The following is a 27763-nucleotide window of genomic DNA, read 5'->3' as shown; positions in this document are numbered from 1 at the left end:
GGCTGTAGATCTATCACTTCTCTAGCCACGCCCCTAAAGACGGCGGCTTCCGCTTCTGTGTCAAACTGAGTCAACACATTAAATTCTTGCTCATCCTCTGCGGACTAAACATCGACCAACATACACGGACGAGGTAAGACATTTGATACACTAGTGCGCGTTTTACAACCATTGCCTTTGTTTTCAATGTGCTGATGTTTTATATCGCGCTAACTAGTAGAGTTAGCCGCTTTTTAGACCTCCTGCAGTGCTAACAGTAAAGCTAGCTGTCAAAATGTCCCAGAGCAGCTCCCACTAGAGTCCTAACTGCGGGTTATCGACATTACTCAGTTTTAAAACTTTAACTTGTGTTTTGAAAAGACTATCTGCATAATCCACTGGACGTTGAGCTCTAATTGCAGAATAGTAGCACGTTTTGGAATTGTTCTCAATGCTTTAGTTATCAGGTAGTTATTATCACGATGACAGTTAAAAAAATAAAAAAAAATGGTTTCTTTGTTTACTATGTGTGTGTAGAGAAGTCTGCACCTGCTCAAAAACACAATATTTCCGTCAAATATGAAAGCCTTTGGAGAATAAATGCAGTTTGCAGTGATACTTGTGTGACAATATTGTGATTTCCAAAAAAAAAAAAAAAAAAAAAAAAAGGGGCAAGAATTCATATTTAAAAGTACTCGACTTTTTTTTAGATCTACCTTGAAACGGCAAAATACAGTTAATATACCGTAGTTGATAAATAAGTTCTTATTGTCCATAAGGTTTGAAAATGTATTTCTGTCTTTATAAAAAAAAAATGACTCAAATCAATCAACTTTATTATGCATTGTGACCTTAAAAATATCTCTACTGTGAAAGTTTGCATCACATTGTCTTATGGAAAATTGGCCTTAACTTCCTTCATTCTAAGCTCAGATGTTCATGTGTTAATGTATTGTATTATTTAGTGTGCCTAATAAATCCTTAGAATTAAAAACATCAACTATGTTGAAACGTACCTCAGGACTTGACACACACACATTTCACGCTCACTCCAGTTTCTCAACATCTGGATTTTGCCGTAGATTTTGATGTACGCACTTTTTTGGGGGCGTACGTACCTTTTGTAAATGAGACCCCAGATGATGGAAAAAATTCTCCCATCCATGTGGATCTTCCTGCTGATATTTGTATTTGCCAATTGAAAATTGCCAAATACATTGTTATCGGATGAGTTCTTATTATTGTTTTTCTTTAGGAACTCCTCCTAGACTATTAATGCAGCACTAATGACACATTTCATCTCATATGGACAATGTCAAGGATGTGCAGTCGAACTTTTTTGGAGCCAAAATGTCAAGGTCAAGGTTGCGTCAAGTGTCAAAAACCAACATTTTCTTTATATATATATATATATTTATCGTACAAGTTCGATGTTTACATTTCTGAAAAGCTCATCTCAAGTGGAGTATTTTATTTACTTGGACCAAAACTGTACGACCTACGCGTAAAAAGATTGGTACGGGTCGAAGTTCATGACGTCACAGAAAAAAACGTTTTTCCCAATAACTTGGCCACAAATTGAGATACTTTGCTCAGACTGGTACCATTGAAGAACATTTCCTTTCCATGTGTGACCTTGACCTTTGCTCAAGGTCATATTTAAGGTCAAAATCAGTCTTCTGTTTTTCCTGCATTATTACTTTCAGTTTAATTAGTAAAAATAACAAACTTGTCAACAAATCCAGATACAGGTTGTTATTTTTGACAATTTTTACAAATTGCCAAATAGGTATTTGCCTTGCGAATACAGGTCTTGCCTAGTTTTAATTAAATCCACCATGATTTGGTCTCTTTTAATCTTCTATCTTGGACTTTAGTCTCTCTTCTCTTTTTCTCGTGTGTGACGATTTTATAAACACAAAGTGGCATCTTTAATGATTCCTTCACGTGTGAGTAAAATCACTGTAATGACATGATACTGGCTTCAAAAAGCAACTCATTAGCTTTCAGAAACTGGTGGAATTTCTCTGATAGAGCAAATATTAGCAGAGTTATGGTCATTTAAATTAACATGTTCCCCCTAGATGTGTTCAGGGTCCCTGGGAAACCCGGACATTTTGATAAGATTTAGATAGACATGTTACGTATTCATTATGTTTATTTTGTACACTCTGTTCCAGATGACTCATCAGTCATCCATACTTCATGAATAAAGATAGAGGAAGAGAGTTGCCCGTCTATGACTGATGAGTCACAGGCTGTGATGATTAAGGACAATCTGAACAATATTAAGTTTGTAAAATTTGTCTAGACAAAACGTAAAAAGATGACATATCTGGGCGTATGGTCACCCTAGGATAGCTCTCACAATGCGGGTTGCTCAAAACCTTTGGTAACATAGCATTCTGTCAGACTTAAAAGCCTTTAGAGACTAAATACAGATTGTAGTGATTACATTATAAGGAAATGCTCACACGTCCTTGTGTACATGCACAGATCAGACCTGATTAGGGCTGTGTCATGGTGCCACCCCCTCTCTGCTATCTGTCATTTGTAACTACCATAGCGCAGTGAGAATGTCCCCCTGCCTGTTTGACCTCTCCATCACCTTTATCACCATCTACATCTGACTCACAAGGTGACAAAACAAAGCTTTGCTCTAAAGGGCTAGTGCACACAACAGCTCAGTGTTTTTTCACATTAAACATTAAAATTCTGTTTTAAAAAAAAATTCTCAAACATAAATCTGGTTATAATTGAATGCAGTATAAAAAAATCTGAGGTGGTGCACTTGTCACTTTGTTACAGAAGAGGATTAGGGCCAATTTTAATGGAGAAAATAATTTTGAATAAAAGAACAAAGTCAAAATGTCCCTGTCAGCTTCCGTAGATTGGACTTTATTAGCAAACCTCTGACTTTTATCACAATGTTTGTATTTTGAGTTAATTTTCCAATTTTTGACTTTAATCCCATTTTTTGCCTTTAATCCTGGCATTATGTTTCAACTTTAAAGTTGAAATTTAAAGAATAATCTCCACATTTTGACTTTATTCTTGATTTGCCCAAAATTATATTCACTGTCAAAATCAGCCTTAATCCGCTTCCATACTTTGTGTCACTAATCCTGATCAAAAACTAATTCTAGAAAAAAAATAAAAATGTCTCTGGGGTTTCCGAACATTTGTGATAACAAAATGGGGTCACGACCCGTAAAATGTTGGGAATCTCTGCTGTAGCTCATTGATGCAAACACAATAGAATGTTCATTAGTTGTCGTTCTAATCAAATAATCCTTCAGACATAAACATGGTGGTACGTCTGAATGCTGGTGTGTTTTAAACATGTTAGCTTAACACAATACCACAAATGAAGTATTGAGACCTTGTCACTTTCACCTGATATTATTAGATAATCAATAGATATTAATCTCTGTTGGTGCATCCGTGCTGTTGAGTAGGGGTGTGCGTTGCCATGATCTGACAAGACGACATGAATTGCATGCGATGCTAAACAATATGATATGCAAAATACAAGTACAAAATGTATGAAATTTTGAACTTGTGAGAACAAGTTAATGGTAAATACTGTAATTCAAATACCAACATCAAAAACAAGTGGTATGTTTATCAAACTTTCAAATTACAGTTTTAAAAATAGTTTAACTTTCAGCTCTAAAATGTCCAAGTTAAATGCATTAAGGAGTGAGTTAATTTAACAAGGTATGATGTGTGATGATTTTTTTTTTTTTTTTACGTTGCCATTTTGTAGATTTTTGTAGTAATTTTGTTGTGTTTCTGGGGAATTTCTTGTCTTCACTGTATTTATTTGTAATATTGTAACGTTTTAGTATATTTTAGTGTATTGCAGGGCTCGACACTGTGACCAAAATGGTCGCATTTGCAACTATTTTTTCAGTGTGTGCAAGTGAAAACCTGCAACCTGCGCTCTGGAGCCTAATGTGGCCCTTTGACTCTTTTGCAATGGCTCCCTATAGCTTAAAAAAAAAACAACTATTGAAATAAGTAGTTATTTTTTTACAGAAGCTATTAATGATTAATGACAAATAAAATCAAGATATAACAATTTGTTAACCTAAAATAAATCACGTAGTGCAGTGACTCAGCACCTTCCTACTTCACCTCCTGCAACATCTACAGACCATCAACTTTCCTGCACCTGTGGCTAATCTTAAGTTTTAAATCACTAATAACTAAACCAACAAAAACACTATTCTGGAAGAAAATAGAGATTTTAATTGTGTGGGAACAGATTATTTTAACCACAATGTGCAGGTTACATATGTATGCTTTATGTGTGGCAAGAAATGAGCAATTAGCATGTGTTGATCACATGATCATGTGTTATCAAATTCAAGTTACTTTGTGTAGCCTTTCAAATACATTAACTAAAAACAATCTTCTTTATATAACATTGTGTTGATGTAATCTGAGATGTGTAAGAATTTGAAGATAAGACACTGTTTTATTTCTTGATGTCAATTTATTTTATTTGAAACTGTTTTTAAGTTTGTTTACATGATCAACAACAATCAAATCAAATTAAATCAAACCTTATTCTACATAATTTTAAACTGTATAGAATTTAATTCACTGTATTGTCTTTATTGAGAAGTATTTTTTTGGCGCCTGGTATGACCCCTTACCAGGGAAGAGGGTTAGGAGACCCCACTATCAGAGCTGGACCCTCTGAATTCCATGGGGTGAAACAATGCAGATGCTAAGTTGGTTATGCTACTGTTAATTTAATTCAAGTACAGCATTTCTGCAAAATAAATAAAAAAAAAAAAAAAACAGAATACACGTAACCTGTTGTTATGCTTAGCTGTAATTGATTATTTTTTTGTTTCATCTTCTTTTAAAATTATATAAAATAAATGACCTGTTATTTCAGCCACTGCTTGTTGCAGAAAAACTTAATATTGACTCATAAACCTGAAAACATTTAGCAAATATGTCTCAAGTCATTGTCAATCTTTACTTCAAACAAAACTACGGTACGCCAGTTAAGTCAACTATTCATCAGCATGCATGGCTATGCTGTACCCCCCCCCCACCATCACCACCACCACCACCACCCGCGCTCAAAGGAAAAAAGGGTGCGACCAAATTCTGGAAAAGTTAGTGTAGAGCCTTGTATTGCTGTTTGCTGTGTATTTTAATATCATTGTGTAGGTTTACATTGGGGGCCCGTTTACAATTAGACTGAAGGCTGCATGTGGTCCCTGGGCCGCCAGTTGACTACGTCTGATTTAGCAGGTTTACTAAGTATTGTTCTGTTTCAAATCCAATAGCATTGGTGTTAAATGGTCTCTTTCTTTCTTTTTTTTTTTTTTCTTTCCTCTGCATCATGAGTGTAAAAATAGACTTTGTTTGTGTGTTACACAAAAACACCACACTTCCCTCTGTGTAACAACGGTTGATGTCACTTTGTTGTGTGGTTTCCTCCCTCAGGTGCTCTAATTACTTCCACAGATAGTCTCTAAGACTACAGTCTCTTATAGGAGCCCCGTCCTTCTGATCCTTTTTCCCACAAGGAGGAAGTTACGTACAGATTGGATTGTTTGCTGACAGTTTTCATGGTAAATACCTTAGGGGTGCTTCATTTGCGTATCTTTGAGTTGTGTGGTTACATGCTTGGAAAAAACAGATGAACGTGTTAATAAGCAAGTTTTAATCAGCATAGATCACTGCACACTATCAGGGTTATCGCCAACGCTGTGAGCGTAGGGGACCCTGACGTTGTTAATTTTGTTCCGCTACGGAGCGATGGAGCCCCCTACGTTCTGTTTTCAGCAATGTAAGGGGGTTTTTCTGTTGTTTTTTTCCTTTTTTAATCAGTACCCTCATAATAATTGTTGCACACTTGGAACACAAAAGGCACTTCCAAGTGTGCACGGTTTGTTTAAACTCTCCTTTTAATCTGTAAACCTCAGCCGCACCATCTATTTAATACACGCGATCGGCTCGGATGGCCCGCCTTTACCTGATGGACCCAGAGGACCCCTGCCGCCACTTAGCTTCCCCTGATGCTGTCTGTGTACTTCTTCCGCTTGGTAACCGTAATTACCATTCAATATAAACGGTGTGTTTCAACCAGACGTAGTGTGTAGCTCACATGTAGCTGCTCCTCATGTTTATAACTCACAACAGGTCATTACTGATTGAAACGTGTTTGGGCTTAAAGAGACATTGTCTTTATTTTGGTCGGACAGGTTTGGGCCGTCTTCTCTCGGGCCAGATTAAACGTATGCATCCTCCTTCCAAACTTGACTAATCAACTTTGAAACACATGGATTTTTGTCATGTCAGACACTATTTTTGAAAAATAATCTTTGGATGTTTCTGTAAACATCAAATTTTCTAATAATTCAATCCAACTGGCGCTATTCACATAGCGCCAGTTACAACAATAGTCATCTCATAGCACTTAAGAGTTAGTTACAATTCAATATAGTGTGATTTTGACAACTTTTGAGAGGATTATTTTAATTCTACCTCAGTGGTCTGTAGTGTGAACTAGTGTCTATAAATTCAACTGTATGCTTTGAGAATCAGTTGGAAAAATATCAATAAATAAATGTATATCTACTGCATGATAAATGTATTTTAGTTGACCAGTTAGAATTTAATTTCAATCACTTTTCATTCCTAAAATCCACCTTGAATCCAACACACTGCTGGTGTAAATCCTCTTAAAAAGTGGCCCCAGAGGTTTTGCATTCATGTGATAATGCTATAACTTATTTTATGTATAAAGAATATATATATATTTGTGTGTGTGGTAGGTTGCTTATTGCTTTAGTGCGTAGTTAAAGTTTCTTTCTGTGCATTTTGGTTGCCACATGGACAGAAGGATGCAAATGCTGAGCTCGGGGCAACTATCCAGGTAACAGAAAAACAATGCATGATGCATTGATGTCTTTCATTAAAAAAAAAAAAAAAAATAGATACACAGCTGCTCTCAGTTGTATTGCAGTGTTTGCATTGGCGAAGGAGGGCCTGTACATCAGCTGAGCAAAATTGTAAAAAATAAAAACAAAAAATGTACCAGGATAATATAAAATACTGTCACTACTCTATAATAAATTAGAAGTTTGTGCTGAGATTTTCTTTCATTTTTTTTAAAGCTGCACACATCCCGTGTCTACATTGAGTTATTTAGGACAGATAATCAGTAAAGCTAGGATATGTTTTAATAGATGACGTGGTGAGCATCATTTATCAGCTGTAAATGATGGTGTTGAACAGGATTTAGTGTTGATGTGCAGCTTTGTGTAAGGATGAGACATCCCACTCGGTTTTCTTTTTCTTTCTCAGCAGGTATCACTTCAACATGCAGATAAGGCTGCAACCACAAATCGAAAAAATCAATAAAAATTGACAATTAAAAGCGTTGGCAACGGATTTCATTATCGATTCGTTGCATTGTGGGATTTATGTCACTGACCGTGATGCAGAGCCCTTTGATTCACCTGCAGACCTTTGTGTGTCCGCGCATGAGTGTCGTGTGTGCGCGCGCCAGCGTTTGTGTTTGACTTGCTTGCATGCGCGTTCGTTTGTGGTTGAGAGACACTTTTATTTCAGTTGAGTCAGGGCGGCATAACAAATGTTATTAATACTGTAAACAGAGTTTGTCTTCATGTTTGACTAGTCAGTGGACGTATTTTTAATATTTATTCTTCATGCTTCCACTAAGACTTTAGGAATTTTATTGCTAGTTTGATGAATAGTGCTTTGCTATTACGTTATTTTATTCCTGATGTGATACATTTTGGTCACTATCTACTCAGATGTCATAAAATAAACAGCCTCATGAACCTGTTTATACTTTAAGTTGGGATTTGTTTTATTTATTTATTGTTTTTATTTATTGTAATTTTTATTGGGATAATTTTTAGTCTATATTGACCATCCCTAGTGTGTGTGTGTGTGTTACCTGTAAAACACACACCTATGGTATGTGTTTCAGACTTCAGAGGTGTGTCAGTCAGCTACAAAGTGACAGTCTTGCCGTCTGTCTCTCACCGTCTCATTTAGTCCATTTTTTGGATGTTACTGTTAACCATGAAGGACTATGGAATGAAAGAAGACTGTGGTTCGTAACAAGTGGAAAAGTCGCGTCGGTACGTTTGTCTCATGGGTTTAAAATGATCTGTAAAGATGTTGTTGGACAATTACTGTTGTGTATTATCAGCACTGACTTTTTTTGTAGTTTTTTGCATTGCATCCTTATTTTGAAGAATCCATTTTCATCTTTTTTCAATCAAGTCAATCATTAGTAATGAGTATTACAGTATTGTTGCCAATCAGTCTTCTAAAATGTGATTTATTTAAGAGAGTACCGTACATAACCATTAATTAATTAATGATGGTGACTTTTATCTTCTCTCTGCTCATTCTGCCATTTTGAAATGTTATAATTTAAGCCTATTTCATTATGTTCCTAATTTTTAAAGATTTTGAAGTGTAAAACATACAAACAGAAGATGAATTACTATTGTATTAGGCTGAAATGTGTTATGTGTGATTTCTTATTGCCATCATCGTATGTGGCTCTGCAAGAGGAAACTACAGTTTTGCTCCATTTTTAGATGCATTATTTCTGACATTTGAGATATTGTGTTCATTTATCTGTCTGTGTTGTTCTTACCTCAGGTGGGGGGTGTGCAATAGCCTATTGTCCAAGTTTAGGGGTGTGTGTGGTAATGGTGTGTGTGTATGGTGCCACTGTCTATCATGGTTATGTAACATGTTCACACGAATCCAGAGCAGAGCAACTAATATGATCTGAGGCTGTCGCAGCCAATCAGAAGCTCTGTCACATTCTGTGGGTCTGTGGGGTGTGGGAGAGTATTAGACATTACTTCATGGTATGATGGAAATGGTCCTATTATTATCTATAGTATCTTATTATTATTATTATAATACATTGAGGTTGAAAAATTGGCTTACAATGTCAGGGGATTTTGTTCTGTTTGTTGGTTATTAGAAAATCAACTACATTTCATGAGCTCTGATAAAATTAAAAAAAATCTATTACAGGTAAAACTCCTGTTCAGGACTTCTTAGTGAATTGGGACATATTCGTGTATTGCTTTCCCTCCTAATTTCAAACTTTCTGTCTTCAAGGCAAAGTATCCTCACAATCTACTTCACTTTTACACCTTTAAAATACCTTTGTGTTCAATGTTTGTGAGAAAATAGAAATAAAATTTTGACCTTGGCATTTGCATCAGTCCAACCTTGACTTTATTTTATTAGTTTATTTAGGAGGAACAGAAAAGCATGGTTACATTAAAAAGAATAGTAACTGATGCCATATCCATGGGCCGTTTAGCCAAAGGCTCATTTGCTGAGCCGGTCCCAAACATAAAACAGACAAAGGCAAACAACACTCAGTGTTGCTCCATACAAGCAAAGAAGCTTTTGGCTTCTGGCTAGAAACAACGTGTTTTGGAGGTCTGGTTCAGACTGGCCCTAAAACAGGTCTGGTCTCGACACAGATCTACAGGGTCTTTAAAAAGTCTTAAATAATGTTTTACAAATAAAAGGCCTTAAAAAGTATTAAATTGTCTTAAATTCAGATCAGATAAGTCTTAAATGTGCTTTAGTCACGTCACCTAGACAATTTCTGGTGAGTATGGACTGAACGCTCTTCTCATCCCATTCCAGCTCACCCCATCATTTAGATCATGTGATGCAATAAGTCTACTGCCTCCTTGCTAGCTAACATGTTTTTTTTGGATGCGCTAAATGGGAAAATGCAGATGTAATGACAAGTGGCTTGAAAACCCAGTCTAGTTATTGACATTTTCTTAAAAGGCTGAATTTTAGATCAAAGCTCCACATATGGCGTTACACGGTGAGGGATCTGATCAAAGCACTTTGGCATTTGGTTTGCTCACAGGTTTCAGTCAATTTAGATTTCTGAGTTATTGTCCACTGATATTAAATGTTGTAAGAATTGTGTTACAATAAATATCATTTAGGACAATATTGAGATTTTTTTTTTTCCCACAATAATAAACACATTTGAAGAATGTTCTTGAACAACTGATTATTTTCATTTTTCCTTATTGTACATTATTAACTGACATCAATGCCTTTAATTGTAAAATAATATATTTTCCCTTTGGTCTGTATTTCCATCGTAAGTTTCTTTAAGGTGGTTTTAAAAGGTCTTAAATCTAACTTCTACCTGTAGTCACCCTGTCATGAAGCCAATATATAGGTATATCTGTTTTCAGTTGTTAAGATATTTGGATGATTGACATGTACACAAAGTCACCAGGAATTTTTAACAGCATAGCTGGCGCAAGTGTTGTAGGGGGATAAAAATTGTAGTTTTTTTTTATCTTTGTTCCAGCCTTACTTTAAAGCCAAAAGTTATTTGTTGAATTGGTGAAGATGATGATGAATGTAGTTATAGAGTTACTCATGCTTGGTATAGGTCCTCCATTAATAAATACTCACACACACTGTATAGACAAGAAATACAATTGTATTCAGAAGACTGATTCAAAGATGCGCTTTTCAAATTTAAATGAGGTATTATGTGAGACCAGCAGTGATATTGGGAGACCCCCAACTTATGCAGATTAAAAAGAGCGTTTAAAAAACCTGTGCACGCCTGGAAGTCCCTTTTTGTGTCCAAGTGTGCAACAATTATTATGACTGTACCCATTAAAAAAGGAAAAACTACAAGAAAGGTCCCTATGCTGGTTGAATCACATGCGTAGGGGTTCAGAATCACATGCGTAGGGGATCCTACGCTCAACAGTGCTAATGAGAACCCTGTTTATGGTGTTTTTAATTATTCTGAGTAGATAATTTTCTATTTATTCTCAATGTGTTTGCATTTAAGGTACATTTAGACATATTTATATGGATCAAAGGAAAGAAACAAGTCAGTTTTTATTATGACATTAAATATTAGTCTTAATCAAACATAGTTTAGGTTGGTATTGGTAACTAAAGCCTTTCTGTGGTGTGAGACTTAGAATATGTTAATTTCATATTTCTTGACTTGGTTGTTCTATCAACGACTTAGAAGTGTTGAAAATGTACAACAGGTGTTTGTTAAACTCATGCAGAGCTTTTGCAACTTTTAAGTGTCAAAGTGCAGAATGTCACTGTCAGAGGTCAGAAAAAGAGATGACGCAACGTTAAACTGCTTGTGATGTGCACCAGTTATTAAATAAAAGGGCTGTGTTTTATAAAGCGAAAACAAACCAAGCTTTTATTTTTAATACAGAGCAGCTGCTCACTTCATACATGAATATATGCTGGATATTTGCTCATTTATTTTATACATTAAACTAAGGAAAGACTCTACTCACCAATATGTGTGTGTACAAGGTTTAGATTTGATTGTATCTGACATCCAGCCTTTAGTTTAGTATTTTAAAAGCCGTCTGTAACTGAGATCAATCGGACAAAAGCTCTATTATATGTTTGAAAACATAGCCTGTCATATGAGCATGCTCAGTCTAACGCAGCGCTCCTGTTGCCAACAATGAATCAGTGGCTAAGTCAACATTGGTTCTGTTTGCCGTGTGGGTCGAGTCATTGTGAGGAAAGGTTCCAGTCCAAGGTTCACCTCTTCATTTCTAGCTCATAGAAGGAAGAGACGGATAAAACGGTCAGAAAAATGGGTTTATTATATCACTTTAGTATTTTTAACGGTGATGAATGTAGAGATGGACAATAATTACAAGAACGCAGCAGGTAAAATACTTTTATGTGTCATTTTTTTGTGATTCTTTGCATTTGTGTTCTATTAATCTGTGCATTATTAATCCATCCTGCAGCTGCTTTAAATTTGAATACATACTGTACTGTAGAGATCATATTTTGGAGAAAAAAAACACAAGTTAAAATACAGATTTTTATTCTTTATTTGAATTGTCAAGAATTACTTTTAACTAAAATATTTTCTTCTTATAACCTTGTTACAAACTGAACTGTTTAAACTCTTAAACCACAATAAATGAAGGTTCACCTCTTCATTTGTAGCTTATAGGAGGGAGGGATTAGGTCAGAGGATTGTATAGTATTTTTTAAATGTCATGTCGATGATGATGAATGTAGAGACAGACAATAATTTCAAGAATGCAGCAGGTGAAATACTTTTATTTTTAGTCTGTGCATTAGCCATTCATCTTTATAATAAGCTCTCTGTAGAAATGTAGAAATTATGTAGTTTTGCAGTTAAAAAAAAAATTATTTTAGGAAAATGTAAATATCCTGCTGGAGTGAATAAGTGAACATTAAATAATGAATTGACTTTAAAAAAAAAAAAAAGGCAGAAACATGCTTTCCTAAACTTATTTATTGTTATCATCCTATCACAGTCATTAATAATGATTTCATTCAGAAAAAAGTCAAAAGATTTTCCATTCTGATTAATTTTAGTTTACTGATGAAAGCATGAATAAACACAGTAGTTACATTTGGTACTTTAATCGCATGATGTCAGTAATTTTTAATGTTAAAACAGTTAAAATTCTTACAAAACCCTTTAATTTTCCTCAAAGTATTACATATTATTTCCTTTAATTAAATAGTAATTTGTCACAAAATGTAGGAAATGTAAAGTGAAGATCCTGTTGGGACTGATATTTATCACTTACTGCTTGGATTTTGTTGGTTTTTTACGTATAATGTTTTTTATGTATCGTTTTCCCACATAAATAAAATCTGTGGCCAACTTGAGATCTAACAGATCCGTGTTTGGCCCCTGAACAAAAATAAGTTTCTAATAAATAATAAAGACTTTTCTTTGTTTTCATTTACAGGTGCTTTCGTTCAACAAAGCTGAATAAACTGGTCCGTGGACTTTCTTTGGTTCCTTTGGTCGCTGTGTTTTCTACTCGTTGACTGAGAAGATCAAGATCAGTGTGTCTGATTAACATTAACTCGACCCAAAACATCAGTGTGAGCTGTTGTTGGGGATATCTATTGGATTAATATTGACCCATCGGGGTCACACAGCGGGTGGACCTGGAGTGAGGGGGGGTCTACCTAGAAGGAAAGGGAACTCGACTGGAATAGAACATGTGCTTGGAATTGAACATCTGAATAATTGGGTGGTCAGCTTGAACACTAAAAGATGAGCAATGAGGAGGAGTTCTACGACGCCGTCACAGGTGGGACATCTTTTTTACACTCTCTGATCTATAGTGCTTGTATTTTTTATTTTTATTTTTTAAAGTGTTCTAAATAGGGCTGTAAGGACACACCCCACCAATGATTCCATTCAAATCCCAATTTTAAAAACAGAAGTACTTCATTTATCCCAGTGGGAAATGACTTATGTCACAGACACTCAACAAATATTACAAATAAACAGATTAAACACTCAACAAAGAAAGAAAATGAAAAAAATATTTCAATAAAAGACTGTTGATTAAATACAAGTGCACACATTACAGATCAAAATAATAATACAAATGTACAAATATGTCAGGTCACCTCAAATCCAGATGTGAAAGTAACGGATACTTGCGTTACTGTAATTGAGTTGCTTTTATGGGTAGTTTTTGAGAAAATAATCAAATGCATTACATCATAGCCGACCAGTCAGATTAAACAGCCTTGAATGGAGGTTATTTTATCAGTTTTAGAGTTTATAAGTGTAGCTATACTTCTACTTTTTATTTTGAATTTAATTCATTGGTGTTATTTTCTTTTAAAAACTATTATGCATTTTGACAAACCTTTGTTGAAAATACTTACATTTATTTTCTCTTCCTTTTTAAGTTTATACATGAGATGTTTACTGTATCCAAGGGATCCGAGGCAACATTTATTACCAACAATAAACATGGGGGTGAAAGTGTAACTAGTAACTTTTACTTTGAGTACTATTTAATTTAGCTACTTTTTACCAGTACTTGAATATTTTATGTATGACCTACTTGTACTTGAGTACAATTTCAATCAGGTAGATATATATCAGTACTCTTTTACACCTCTGCTCAAATCTAAGATTGGAATGTAATGATCATATTTTGGAGAAGAAAAAAACAGATTAGTCAAAATACACATTGTTATTCTTTTATTAATAATGGCAAACAGTTGTTTGACTAATGTTTTCTTCTTCTAACCTTCTTATAAACCATTTGAACCATTTGAACTCTTAAACCAAAAATAAACTGCACATTTCTTCATTTATCACCATGCAAATCATAAATACAGTGAAAAAAATAAAGGTGAAGGTGTCTCTGCAGGATCATATTAACTCTAATTATCAGAACTATTAAATGTTTTTCAGAGCGGTTTATGTCCCTGTGTAATCCAACCTGCTGAAGTCTAATGATAAATTTAATAATTCAGAGGATCAGCTGATGTTTGGTCATTATCATCTCCAACACCTTTGATAATGCATTGTTTAAACTTATATACATAATTGGACTATATCAAGATCAGTAGTTTGTTTACATAAGGACAGTTTGGTCCTTGATTAATCCAGGTAGATAGATCTGAAATCAGACGGTTAAATATGTGACTTTCTTCTTCAGCAGGGTCACCTTAACGCTTTTTTATACATACTGCCACAGTAATTACAGATTTAAGATTATATTTTGGTATTTTAGGTATTTCAGATTTTGCGTTTTATCTTTTAAGGCTGCAATATGTAGAGTCATACAATTTACTTCACACTATGTGAACATCAACAGCTAATAGTAACGCCCCAAAACAGCTCATGGAGCTCTCTATTTGTAAAAAAAAAAAAAAAAAAGAAAAAGATTTCTGATTGGCTGAACGGTTGTGTCACGCTCCTGGATTTCTAAAGCTTATATACAAAACTTTGCGAAGATGTGAAATTACAGTTTCCACCGAGAACTCTTTGAATTACAATATGCTCAAAGGTTATTATGGATTTTTTACCAAATTGACAGAAAAAAAAGAAAAACAAAACTTACACACTGCAGCTTTAATGCATCTTAAAATGATTGCGCCACAATCCAGTATTGATAAGATACCTCGTTTTAAAAAAAAAAAAAGGCTCTTAAATGATTTGTCAATAATTAATAGCAATTATTTGATTCATGCTCAGGGTCATTGGAGGGGACACCTTGCAACAAAAATACTTTTTTTTAGCCGAATAAAAGTTAGAGAAATGAAAAATGTCACCCTGTATTATCGTATTAGATCATTTTTTATAGAAATGCATTTATTTTTGATTGTCTATCAGTTTAAAAAACTAAATAATTAAATACCAAAAGATGTTCATGTACTGAATACAAATGAAGTCACAAGGTTCTCTCCACAGTATTTGTGAGCAGAACAGGAGGAAATGAATAAATAACATGAAAAAAGGTCAAACTTCATTAGCCACAGATTCTCCTGGGATGGATAATGTGTCCGATTCCTCTGGTATTGTACTTCCTGTCGCCATGTGCATGGTTTCAGTAAAACTATGATGTAGAAGCTACTTAAGTTTCTGTTGAGGATTATTGTGAGAAAACTCACTGCTGACTGTTATAGATACATATTTACTCCTAACCTGACATGGTGACACAATCTCTCTGGAATAACAGACAATTGTGTAGTAGTGTTTGCTCAGTGATTATTATTAATCTGCTTGTTTTAAGCTATTGTTAAAGCTCCACCCTGCAGCCTATTGCTGCAGCCCCACCTTACAGCAAACATGCGCTGTGTGAATTATTAAGGGCATTCATTAGATAGTTGTGATGGTGTAAATATCTGCTTATTCACCCAAATTTAAAACTGTCATTGACAAAAGTTTTACACTTTTACACATTACTGATCATTCTTAATGCAAATGAGTAAAAATGGTACTTGGCTTTTATAATGTTTGAATGAAACCACTTGTTTGAGGATGTTCTGATGGTCTGAGCTGATTTTAAAGGATGGTTTGTCCCACCCAGGCCTGGACTCGGACGAGTCGTGCGAGGGTCTGTCTGAGGCCAGTTTTAAAGATGCACAGGTGTTTTCCAGCAGCAGTCAGAAGAAAAACGGATCAGTACCACAAGAGAACGGGATCAAGAAACACAGGTAGGCCTGCATTCCTGCAACACATTCCAGGAGCTGTCAGCGCTTTTCAAACATCGTTATTAGTGTTTATTCACAAACTAAAGGAAGCCATTGAAGAAATAAGATGACTTGCTTAGAATAATGGATTTGTTTTTACTTACTTTGCTCCTGGTAGCCTCAGCTCAAAGATTAATATTGATTATTGAATAGTAAAAAATACGCTCAGAAGCAGTTTTTCTCCATTGTTTACAAACATTTCCTGAGAGCTTGCCTCATACTCTCAGAACTCTGCACACAAATCAAAACACACACACACAAGCACACACACACACAACGGGCAAAACTCATCAATTCTCCTGCAAAATGAAACGTCACATTCAGAATAATGTTACTTCTTCTCAAAATGTTGTTTTCTTTTCAAATGACACACAAACCACCATATTATTAGACTTTTATAAGCACCATTGGACCCTGATCTGCTCAATGGAAAACACAGTAAATACATGAAATATTTTAGAATATTGTTTTTATGCCCAGAAAACACAAATACATGGCAACATATACAGTATATATTTTATTTTTCCAACAAAAACAATGTACATACTGTACTATAAATCCCAGCCAACACAAAGTTGCACATACAGTAATCTACATACCAAAGACAAAAACTGTACTGTACTGCATACAGGTACAGTCATTCCTATGGTGTCCAAAATACAAATGCTAATCTGCTGCCCTTTTATTCTAAACTTTTTATTATAAAACTGTGACAGCAGTTTGCTCATGTGATGAGTCAGTGATCATAGTACGGCAATAAACTTTATAATTTAGAATGAGTGTGTGTTCTTTGTGGGGAAAAAGATTTTTTTCATAAAAATTGTGCCAAATGCCCAGAATTTAGAAAAAAAAAAAGTGCATTTTACAAGTTAAATGTAAAACAGGAATTGTGCTTGTTTAGCAGAATTGGTTCAAGGGAGATTGGTGCATGAGTTACATGTTGTGGTTATTGTGTCTCAAGTACCAATATTTCTGTGTAAACAATTGAGAAAAACTGTAAGTAGTTAATACTGTAGTGCAGTGTTTCTCAAATAGGGTTATGTGTACCCCTAGGGGTACGCAATGGCACAAATAAAGTGTGAGTCTTGGTCCCACACCAGGCGTGAGATGACCGAAAACTATAGAAATAAATCTATTGAGGAGCCACTAAATCAGTGGTTTTCAGGAAATTTCTAAAAAAAAAAAACAATTAAAATAGATTTTTTTAAATTTTTTGTTCTTTTTATTATTATTTTGTATTTTGATACTTTCACTTTGTGAAATATAAATCTAGTTCAACTAAAATGCAATTAAAAAAATATTTTATATATATCTGAGCTCGAATATGATCTAGAAAAAAACATGGCTTTGGTGTCGCTAGAAATTCTTTATCAAAATGGGGTCACAATCCAAAAAAACCTGAGAACCACTGCACTAAATACTGTTTCATTCACTTATTTACAAAATGAGATTCTTTAAAATTTGCGTTATCAATCGTTCATTCCATCATTATTATTTATTTATTTTTCTTAACTGTTTTCTAAGCAAAATGTTGTAGTGGGACTAAGGGGGGACTGCAGCCTCAACAGTTTGAGAACCACTGCTGTGGTGAATGGTCAGGTTTGATCCATGTGAACTCTTGTTTCCCCACATTTAGTTTTTCTGAAAGCTTTTCCTTTAGTGTGTGTTTTATTCTCTGCTGACCAACCTGTCAGACCACATTATCGTCTTTATCACTCATCGTCTTTAGCCTTTGTTGTTTTTTCTTTCTCTATCTTTTAGGACCTCTTTACCTGCACCAATGTTTGCAAGAAACACAATCAGCGTGTGGAGCATCCTGAAAAAATGCATAGGACACGTAAGGACTGTTCATACAGTGACTGATCCATCCATTCACCACAATGCACCATGAGGACTTTATAATACTGTGTCTGTGTTCAACAGGAACTGTCTAAGATCACCATGCCCATCGTGTTCAACGAGCCTTTGAGTTTCCTGCAGAGAATCACAGAATACATGGAACACACTTACCTCATCAACAGGGCCTGTGCTCTGTCCGACTCCATCCAGCGCATGCAGGTTAACATCCACCAGAGTTGGTTCTGCACTTTGTGTGTTTGAGGTTTAAAGGTCCCATATCAGGCTATTTTTCACCATCTCCATTTGTTCTAAGAACCCCAAAAACATAATATTTGAGGTTTATTTTCTCAAACTCGTCTGTTTTCCAGAGTTTTAGCCTCTGAAAAGTCACTTTCTGAACAACTTTACACAAACAGGCTGATTTGTGGCCTACTTATGCATATTAATGAGTGGGCGTGTCTATAGACGGGACACTGACTTCCTCCTCCCCGCACGGTGACCTAGGGCCAGAGGACGGCCCGCCCTCCTCCCACCCACTCCGTAGCCGAGCTCATGCTGCTTTATAAACATGAGACAGAGCGTGGGGGCGGAGCGTTCACCGGTACATACATAGACTGTAGAAAATACATACATAGCACGGCAGAGAGCTTCCTGGAGGCGTGGCTTCTCCAGCTCAGTGTCTTGTCAAATTCATCATCAAAGTGGCAACACGTCATCAAATTGTAGCGAGGTGTTTGTGCTCACCCTGCAGTAAGAAAGGAGCAAATCACCCTCTAACTAACGATTGAGGGAATCAATGAAAAAAACACTTTGGCCATGTGTATGAAGCCCTAATAGCACTTTATCATGTTTAAAGTACAGAAAAGACCATTTAGCTTAACATGGGCCCTTTAAACTCTAAACCTAGAGAAAACTGAACCCAAATAACAAACAACTTTACTTTGTATTGGTCAACCACATCAGAATTCTTACACTGAGTTTCCACTGGATGAGTGACTACTCGGTAACACAGGGGGTGTCAATTTCATTTAGTTCAGGGACCAAATACAAAGTAGTTTGATCTTAAGTGGGCCACAGATTTTAGAACGGAAAACAAGCAATTTAGTGTCACTAAATTTGTGTATTTAGAAAGGTTGAGATATTTACAACAGAAATATTTGGTAATTCAGACAATGATTTTACTTTGTCCTGCAGGCCTAATTGGAAGGTCTAAAGGGCCAGACTTGGCCCCTGGGCCTTGAGTTGGACACATGCTCTCCGCTGTGTAACTGCAGCGTAATCTGCAGTCTGTCAATCTCCACCGCCTCACGTCTAATCGTACCATATTGTGAGTTGTAGTGAATACAAAGAGAAGCACAAAGCCTCACTAACTGTTCCTTGTGTGTTTCCTCTTTTGTGGACATTATTGTGATTCAACCATAGATGAGATCGTTATTTATGTGAAACACGATGTACTGCCGCCCTTTCCAGGGTGTAGCCCTGCCTAGTGCCTGAAAAAAGCTGGAGATAGGCACCGGCAGACCCTGAAAAAAAGCAAGAGGGTCGGAAAATGAGAGTTTTTTATTTTGAAAATAATCCAGATATTTTATTCTGTGCCTGTGCACTACTTCCTGTCCCACACAGGCTTATCTTTGCTAAATTTACTGTATGCAGCACAGCTCCAGCGTCCGGCTAAAATAGCTTTGCGTATCTGTTGCAGAGTCACATTGACTCCGTTGCTGTATGGCATGTGGTGGAAATTGGGTGTTAGTCACGAGTATTCATTTTTTTTTCAGTTTTATAAAGTCATGCATGACGTCCAGAACTCAAGGCCATTTCCTTTTCTTTTTGCATCAGATGCTTTAGACTTTTAATGCTCACTCCATATGTTTGGTTTGTCTTCAGGCAGTAGCTGCTTTTGCTGTGTCAGCAGTTGCATCACAATGGGAGAGAACTGGAAAACCCTTCAACCCTTTACTGGGAGAGACTTATGAACTCATCAGGTATGGTGCACAAGCAATTATTCTATTGCTGTCAAACTAAAGTGCACAAATAGTTGACATAAAATATTCAAGCTCTGAAGTCATTGAATGTCATTTAAATTCAATTAGAAATTCCATTTCCGTTTTCTAAATATGTGACGCACCATTAGAAATCCAGGAACAAGTCGGCATGAGGGAAATGGAGAAAAAGCACAAAAACCTTTGTTTGAATTGCATTAAAACTGTTAAAACAGCTGTTAACCAACATTCTTTGTTGGCTGAGTTAATGCAAAGTAATGCAAATCCTCAACTATTGTTACTACACCTCAGCTGGCTGCACAGGGAGGTGAGGAATATTCACAATCTATAAGAATTTATGAAGGTATGTAGTTTGTAGATTGCCAACATTCAAATGGCCATAACGTCTTCAAATATTCTATGATTTCTGTGTGTGAACGCATTGAAGAGCTTAGAAATCACACTCTGAGAATCTGTAAATAACTCAAAACAATCCCTGGCCGACTTGGTTTTTTTTTTAAACGTTTGTGTATTTGTCATTATATTTTATTAAATTAATTTGTGTTCATATTTCCTCATCGTCTGCATTCTGCAGGGAGGAAAAGGGTTTCCGACTGGTATCGGAGCAGGTATCCCATCATCCTCCAGTCAGTGCCTTCCATGCAGAAAGCCTGGTGGGGGACTTTGTTTTCCACGGCTCCATCTACCCCAAACTAAAGTTCTGGGGGAAAAGTGTGGAAGCAGAGCCAAAAGGGACCATCACTCTAGAATTACTAAAGTAGGTTGTTTTTTGGATCTCGTTTCCCTCCTCATCTTATTATTCACTTGATCAGTTCTATAATCCAATCTTTAATTACCGTGTTTTCCTCTTCTCTTCTGGTGCTTTGGTCCATCAACACCTCTTCATCCTCTTGTTGTCTTTTCTCCTTCAGACACAATGAAACGTACACCTGGACAAACCCAACCTGCTGCGTACATAATATCATCCTGGGCAAACTATGGATAGAGCAGTATGGCACAATGGAAATAGTCAATCACAGGTATGTCAATACTGGTTCCTGATTCTGATCCTGACATCAAACTACATAACTTTTAAGACAAAGAGGGTTATTTTTCATAAGGAAGTCAAACTGGGAGAGAATACCAGTAACTGGTTTCAATAAAAAACAAAAAAAAAAATTAATGCAGTGATAGTTACATCTCAATGTTTCTATCCTGAATACTGCCACACATCACTTCTACCCCAAAGGACACCCAGTAACACAGGGGTGTCAAACTCATTTTATTTCAGGGACCATATGCGGACCAGATTAATCCCTAATGGGCTGCAGATTATAGGCAGTAGAACATGTATTTTTCTCGTTCTTTTTCCCGACTTTGCACTTCCATGTATAATAGTATTTAAAGTATGAAAGTCACTGACAAATATCTAAGCAATAAGTGACCAATTTTTATTTAATTTTGGGGAATAATTTGAGAAAAATTGTAGTATTTTGGAAAAAAATGTAGTACTTTACAACGATTTGAGATGAAATACGTGATATAATCATGGGGAAAACTGTGGGACCTCTGGAAAAATGTGCAATTTGAATGAATTTGTGTATTTGGAGGTATCGAGATTCCTGCAACTGAATAAATGTAGTTGATATTTACGTTGAGGTTTTAATCTAGTAAAGTTTTTAAAAAAGATATGGTAAATATCATTGAATGTATGGATTCTGGTGATTCTAGAAGTTTATTCTAATACTGTGTGTGCGTGTGTGCGCGTGTGTGTGTGTGTGCGTTGTTCCCTGCAGCACTGGAGAAAAGTGTGTGTTGAATTTTAAGCCGTGTGGGATGTTTGGCAAAGAGCTGCACACGGTGGAAGGTTACATTCAAGAAAAGAGGTTTGACTTTACACCACATACTGTAGCACGTTGTCCTCACACTGAGCTCATTTTTCTTCCTGTGCTCCCTCCCTCCCTCCTGTCTGTCTCATCTGTTCTTTGTTTTTTAATATAAGTAAAAAGAAGCGCTGTGTCATCTACGGGAAGTGGACTGAATGCATGTGGAGCGTGGACCCTCAAATCTATGAGACCCATAAGAAGTCTGAGAAGAGAGGAGACAACAAAAAGCAGAAGAATGTGAGTGAAAGGCATTAATACATATTAATCATTAATTACTTGATATGAATCCACCATTTAGTGACATTAGGAGGAGTTATTGCTGATGTCACCGCTGTTCATATTAGTTCTATCTTGTGTTTCCCAGCATTCTCTTTGGGTTTTATTGAGATAAATGTAGATGCTTGTGTAGGTTGGTGCTGCTTTAGTTACCACCTGTATATTAGCTGGGTTGATGATTGCTTAAAGCACATATCATATGAATGATAGATATATTAGGTAAGTCCTGTGTAGGACACATTGTATGCACACTGGTTAAATTGGAGGATTGATTTCTAGGAGGAAGTGGAGGGAGCAGATAACGACGATGCTGACAACATGCCTGAAATTCAAGAGACGGTGTCCGTGGTCCCAGGAAGTGTTCTGCTGTGGAGGATAGACTCTAGACCCCCCCACTCTGCTACGGTAGGGTACTGTCCGTTAGTGGATCTCTGAGTTTGATCCATTTATGATTATTATACTGTATATTAGGGATGTAACGATTCACTCAACTCCCGATACGATACGATTCACGATTTATTTTACAAAATGGGACTGTAGACAAATGGTCATAAAATTCCTGGAAAAGTTATAGAATGTGAAAAAAATGATTTTCCAGTCTTGAAAAGTCATGGAATATTTTAACTGTTTTGGAAAGGTTTTGTAAATATAGCCTATTTTATTTCAGTGCTTAAAAGATATTAAACCCCAAATATGTTAAGTGTTATGTGAAAGTGCTACATGCGGAAATCACGAGATCTCACAAATTTACGCAAATTCACTCTCCAGATGAGTTAGTTTTCACGCTGCTGAGACGAGCCTGGGAGAGTCAGTGATTGGAGTCGTTTATCAAACTTTTAGAAATTCACAGAAAATGTACATTCAATGCAACATGGCTGGAAAATGTGAAATACCAACAATGGCTGAAGAGAGAAGAGAACCTCGGTCGTGCTGAATGTAAACTGGTACACTGGAAAGGCCAGCTCATTTTTGTGCTCCTAACGGTTCGGTACTAAGTCGTGGAAATTTGTGAAAATATTTTTGGAAAAGTTTTGAAATCAAAAGTGTGGGAACCCTGATATATACAGTACAGTATCTATTAGGGCTGGGACTTTAATCTGTTAATTGCGATTCAATTAATTCATTACAGGAAATTAACACTTAAAAAAAATAACGTAGTTAGAAAAAATTTGTCTGAATAAACAAAACTTTAACATTTATTTCAAAAAAGAAGACAAAATTAACTTAGTTACGTCATTAGTTCCCTCTTGTATGCACTCTAAATAGCGTGGAACCGTTCTCATTTTACAAGTTCTAATACTGAACCACCGGCAACAACAGAAGAACCAGAGGAGAATAATAATTTTAGTTTAATTAAAAACAAGAGGCGCCGCTACAGTTAGCATCGTCTGACCCAACTTATCATCTGCTCTGTAGAAAAACTATTTCAGACTAAATTCAGCAGTTGCTTTGTTTCTTTCATGATATTCACAAATATTTTAACTATTTTACAATGTTCAGTTTTCACTTTCCTGGAATGTAATGGAAGTGCTGTTTTTTTTGTTTTTTTTTTTTAATGCAAAAACACGTGGGAAGTTCACCAAAAATCCAGAAAAGCACGAGTATAGCTTACTTAAATGTAAGTTACTGCATTGTGAACAATGCAAAGATAATATTATTTATTCATATTACACATAATGTTAGCACAGTGATGGAAATAATAAACACAATCTTTTCATTTATTTAGTCAGATTCCAAAATACATTTAAATTGAAAAAAACGTTGCTTCTCATGTCAGATATTTAGATTAATTAAGATTAATTAATTACAGAGTCTCACTAATTAGTCCCACCACTAATATAAATATATAAATTATAATAAAGATGTTTTTTCATCCTTAACAGTGAGCTTAAATTTAATAAACTAGTTGTCTCTTTAAGAAACCTTAATGTTTGTCTGCTGCTCAACAACATGCAAAAACATCTGTTGTTTTAATGCATCTTAACGTAAATATATATTGAATAAAACTAGATTCTAAAGTGTGTTTAAGGCATCTATTAGCAGGGATTACATTTCTACACACACACACACACACACACACACAGGCTCATGTTGTGTGTTTCCTCTCCAGATGTACAACTTCACAAACTTTGCAATGTCTCTAAATGAGCTGCAGCCTGGTATGGAGGCCGTCATCTCCCCCACAGACTGTCGCTTCAGGCCTGACATCAGACACATGGAGAATGGAAACATGGGTAATATGATGAGTTGTATCAGTGTGAATAAATAAATAATAAGAAGCTGGTGGAGTGTGCAGAGCTGATGAAGTGTCTTTGTGCAGATGAAGCCAGTAAAGACAAGGAGCGACTGGAGGAGAAACAACGAGCAGCCAGAAAGGAAAGAGCCAAGAACAACGAGGAGTGGTCCACGAGGTAGCAAACGTAGCTACAGATGTAGATTTATTCAGGATTCCACCTGGTGGGAAACATCAAGCTTCACTTCATTCAGCTTCTTCTGATTCAAACTAGAAACAGTTTGTCTTTCTGAACAAAGCTTTAAAATGATCCTCCACTGTTTTTACAAATGTAGCCTCAAATCTTTGAAACATAATCATTTTATTAACTTTTAGTAATAAAACTACTTTAACCAGTGCTTAATTTGTAAATCATCAGGTACAGAACAAACACCGTGTGTTGTTCCAGCACTAAGAGAGAGACAATAATGTCACAGAATAATGGTTTTTTAAAGCTTCTTTTACTAACTAAATGAGTCAATAATATCACATGAACACAAACAACCAATTAACCTAAATATTTAATATAATAATGATGATTCAGCAATCGCCCGTTACAGAGCACATCCATCTCTCACTCTGATTGACAGCTGTGACATCTGCCATGTTTCAGCACCAAGGACAGCACAAAATCAGTGCTAATTTAGCTTCAAAGGTCACTAAACTTTCAGAACACAAAAAAACCCACAGATACAAAATATTGACAAACTTTTACACCAATAACTTCTGATAAATCAGCAGAAAATAAAATGCGTGCTTACCTTTTATTTGTCCAAACAGACAAAAAAACAGCCATGGAGAACTTTGTATCCTCGCTACTTTTTTCTATATTTCCCAGCCGAGGCCCGCCTTGTATTTCATAAACCTAGAGCAGCAGCTCATCTTAGCTTTGAACTGAGCCTCTGTCTTAATGTATATAGCAGAACTTTAAACATGGTCTCCTTCTCTTCTCTCTGTCCCTGAGTTCCCCTCCTGTGTCCTGTCTGTTAGAGACAGGTTCTCCTTCATTAGCATCATCGCTACGGGTGCTGCTAATCGCTACGCTAACTACTGCTGCTTCACCTATTAACTTAAAAAACTGCTTTTTTCTACTGTCTTCCAGGCTGAAACAGAGAAACTGTTTTGAGACGTAGCGTGGGGGCGTGGCTTGATTTTCTTCTCTCTCACTCGCGCTCAATTTTTACATTGAATTTTGTGTTTACAATGACATTTCCAGTGATTTCAACTCCATAAAAGACACAGCTGTCCAAATATAATGTAATTGTAATTAAAACGCCTAAAAGCAAATGAGGTGCTGGGAAAAAAAATAATGAGGTGCTGGATCCAATCAAAATTTGATCCTGCTCTGGTCCAAATTGAGCTCTGACTTTAAATTTTTAAAACGTCTAGGTGAAATCATGTGATTGATGATGTCACACTGCCTCTAAACATCCCATTGTTTTCTATTGGAATGAAGCTTTCAGCCTGACTTTTAGATCATTAACAGCTTTTTAAGATCATTAACAGTGAATAAAATGTGTTTTGTTAGACATAGATCTTCTAATAAGTACATTTGATAGGTTTATGGCCACATTGTAAAAACAGTGGAAGATCCCTTTAAGAGAAGAATGTTGCTACTTCCTCTGCACTATTACTACTGCAACTGTGTCTAATTTTATGGTCCACCATGATTAGTTTTTATTGTTTCTTGGCCACAAAGCAATGGATAAAATGTCAGCTTTAGATGATTAGAAGCAGTTCAGGACATGATTACAGAGTAACCTAGTCACCTCTAGACCACCAGGGGGAGCTCATGGAACACTTGTTTTCCTAAAACTACTGCAATTTGAACATTCTCAACAAATACAGTAACTGCCATGAATTCATTCATATCTTAATTAGCGTTAGCAGCGTAGCTTCATTAAAGTTGTGTTTTTTTAGGTGGTTCCAGATGGGCACCAACCCATACACAGGCTCCCAGGATTGGATCTACTCTGGAGGTTACTTCAATAGGCAATACCACGACCTGCCAGACATATACTGATCACCTGCTAAAGCCTTCATCATCATCATCACCACCATCAGCAGCAGCAGCCTTCCTCGTCTGTAGCCTGTCAACATCTGCAGAGGAATTCACCAAATCCATGCACACACCTGGAGATCCTCCAAGTGTTGAATTTGTGATGTTCTCCAACCTCACCACACTGAATGTCAAACTAAGTGAAAGAACTGTGTGGGAGGCACTAATTACAGTGGGAACTACAGCTGATGGACAAACAAACACAAACTCACTCATCTGTAAAAGTCAATTCTGTGAAATGGAATCAAGTCGTGAAGATGTTGGAAACTTCCAGAGACTCAGTGTTCCATCATTAATGATTAATGCAGGGGGGGGGACATGAAAACCAACACTTCTTTCTCAGCCTCTGTGCTTGTTGTAGTTAAGGTCAATGTATCCATGTTTACATTATTGTTGTGAAAGTAGAGACTAAAAAATGCTATTTGTATAACAGTAGAGACAATTATTGTGCAACACAATACATACTTTCCACTGATCAGTCTGCTCAGCGAGAAGCTGCCACGTGTCTTAAAGGGATCCTCCACTGTTTTTACAAATGTGCTCTAAAATCTTTGAAATGTACTTATTATAATATCTATGTCTAACAAAAGGCATTATTTTGCATCATGTTTGTTTCATTAACTTCACCGTTTTATAATCTGTGTTCCTCCATCTTGAAATCATGTGATTGATGATGTCACACGGCCCCACTGCCTGTAAACATCCCATTGTTTTCTGTTGGAGTGAAACATTCAGCCTGATTTTTAGATCATTTAACAGGTTTTTTAGTCAAATTGACAATTTGTGCTTCTTTTAGTTGATCTAAATAATCAGAAAAAGTTAAATATGTCTATGTAAACCTCTTTGGTTTAGCGTAAGAACAGTTTCAACTCTGTGGTTTGGTAGTAGACAATAAAGCAGAGAAGAAGAGCTCTCCTAAGCAACTTTTAGTGCGCTGACTCGCTCTGGTGGCTGAAGTTAGCCAGTAAATCACGGATTGTTGAAGACGCACAAATCCTAAGGATAGATGTCCTTTTGGGTGGGAGTTCTTCAACTGTTTGTGATTTACTCACTAACTTCAGCCACCAGAGCGTGTCAGCGTACTGTTTAAGGGAGAGTAAAGATTCATTAGGAGAGCTCTTCTTCTCTGCTTTATTGTGCACTATCAAACAACAGAGTTGGAACTGTTCTTATGCTAAACCAAAGAGGTTTACATCGACATCTTTAACTTTTCCTGATTATTTAAAGCAACTAAAAACAGCACAACTTGTCATTCTGACCTAAAAATCTACTAAATGATCTAAAAATCAGGCTGAATGTTTCACTCCAATAGAAAACAATGGGATGTTTACAGGCAGTGGGGCCGTGTGACATCATCTATCATGTGATTTCAAGGTGTAGGAACACAGGCTCT

The 27763-nt window shown here is 36.1% G+C and overlaps 1 protein-coding gene across 1 annotated transcript; it reads left to right on the top strand.

The window, feature by feature from the left end:
* Positions 1-33: 33 nt before the first annotated feature.
* Positions 34-27259, top strand: LOC114467561 (oxysterol-binding protein-related protein 2-like). Its single transcript, XM_028453960.1, has 14 exons — positions 34-133; positions 12798-13148; positions 15897-16023; positions 17821-17896; positions 17983-18117; positions 19783-19880; positions 20473-20655; positions 20810-20917; positions 21674-21763; positions 21880-22000; positions 22319-22444; positions 24150-24273; positions 24360-24450; positions 26232-27259. The coding sequence occupies exons 2-14, from the start codon at positions 13112-13114 to the stop codon at positions 26332-26334; spliced, it is 1419 nt and encodes a 472-aa protein (XP_028309761.1). The 5' UTR covers positions 34-133; positions 12798-13111; the 3' UTR covers positions 26335-27259.
* Positions 27260-27763: the final 504 nt, after the last annotated feature.

Source organism: Gouania willdenowi, chromosome 7, assembly GCF_900634775.1.
Source record: "Gouania willdenowi chromosome 7, fGouWil2.1, whole genome shotgun sequence".
In the NCBI taxonomy this organism is placed as follows: domain Eukaryota; kingdom Metazoa; phylum Chordata; class Actinopteri; order Blenniiformes; family Gobiesocidae; genus Gouania; species Gouania willdenowi.
This window is presented reverse-complemented; position numbering and strand designations above follow the sequence as displayed.

Excerpts from the sequence above, each read along its gene's own strand:
- LOC114467561 (XM_028453960.1), top strand. The coding sequence starts at position 13,112 with ATGAGCAATGAGGAGGAGTTCTACGACGCCGTCACAG. Across the intron at positions 13,149-15,896 it reads GTTCTACGACGCCGTCACAG|GCCTGGACTCGGACGAGTCG; the intron begins GTGGGACATCTT and ends TGTCCCACCCAG. Across the intron at positions 22,001-22,318 it reads ACAACAAAAAGCAGAAGAAT|GAGGAAGTGGAGGGAGCAGA; the intron begins GTGAGTGAAAGG and ends ATTGATTTCTAG.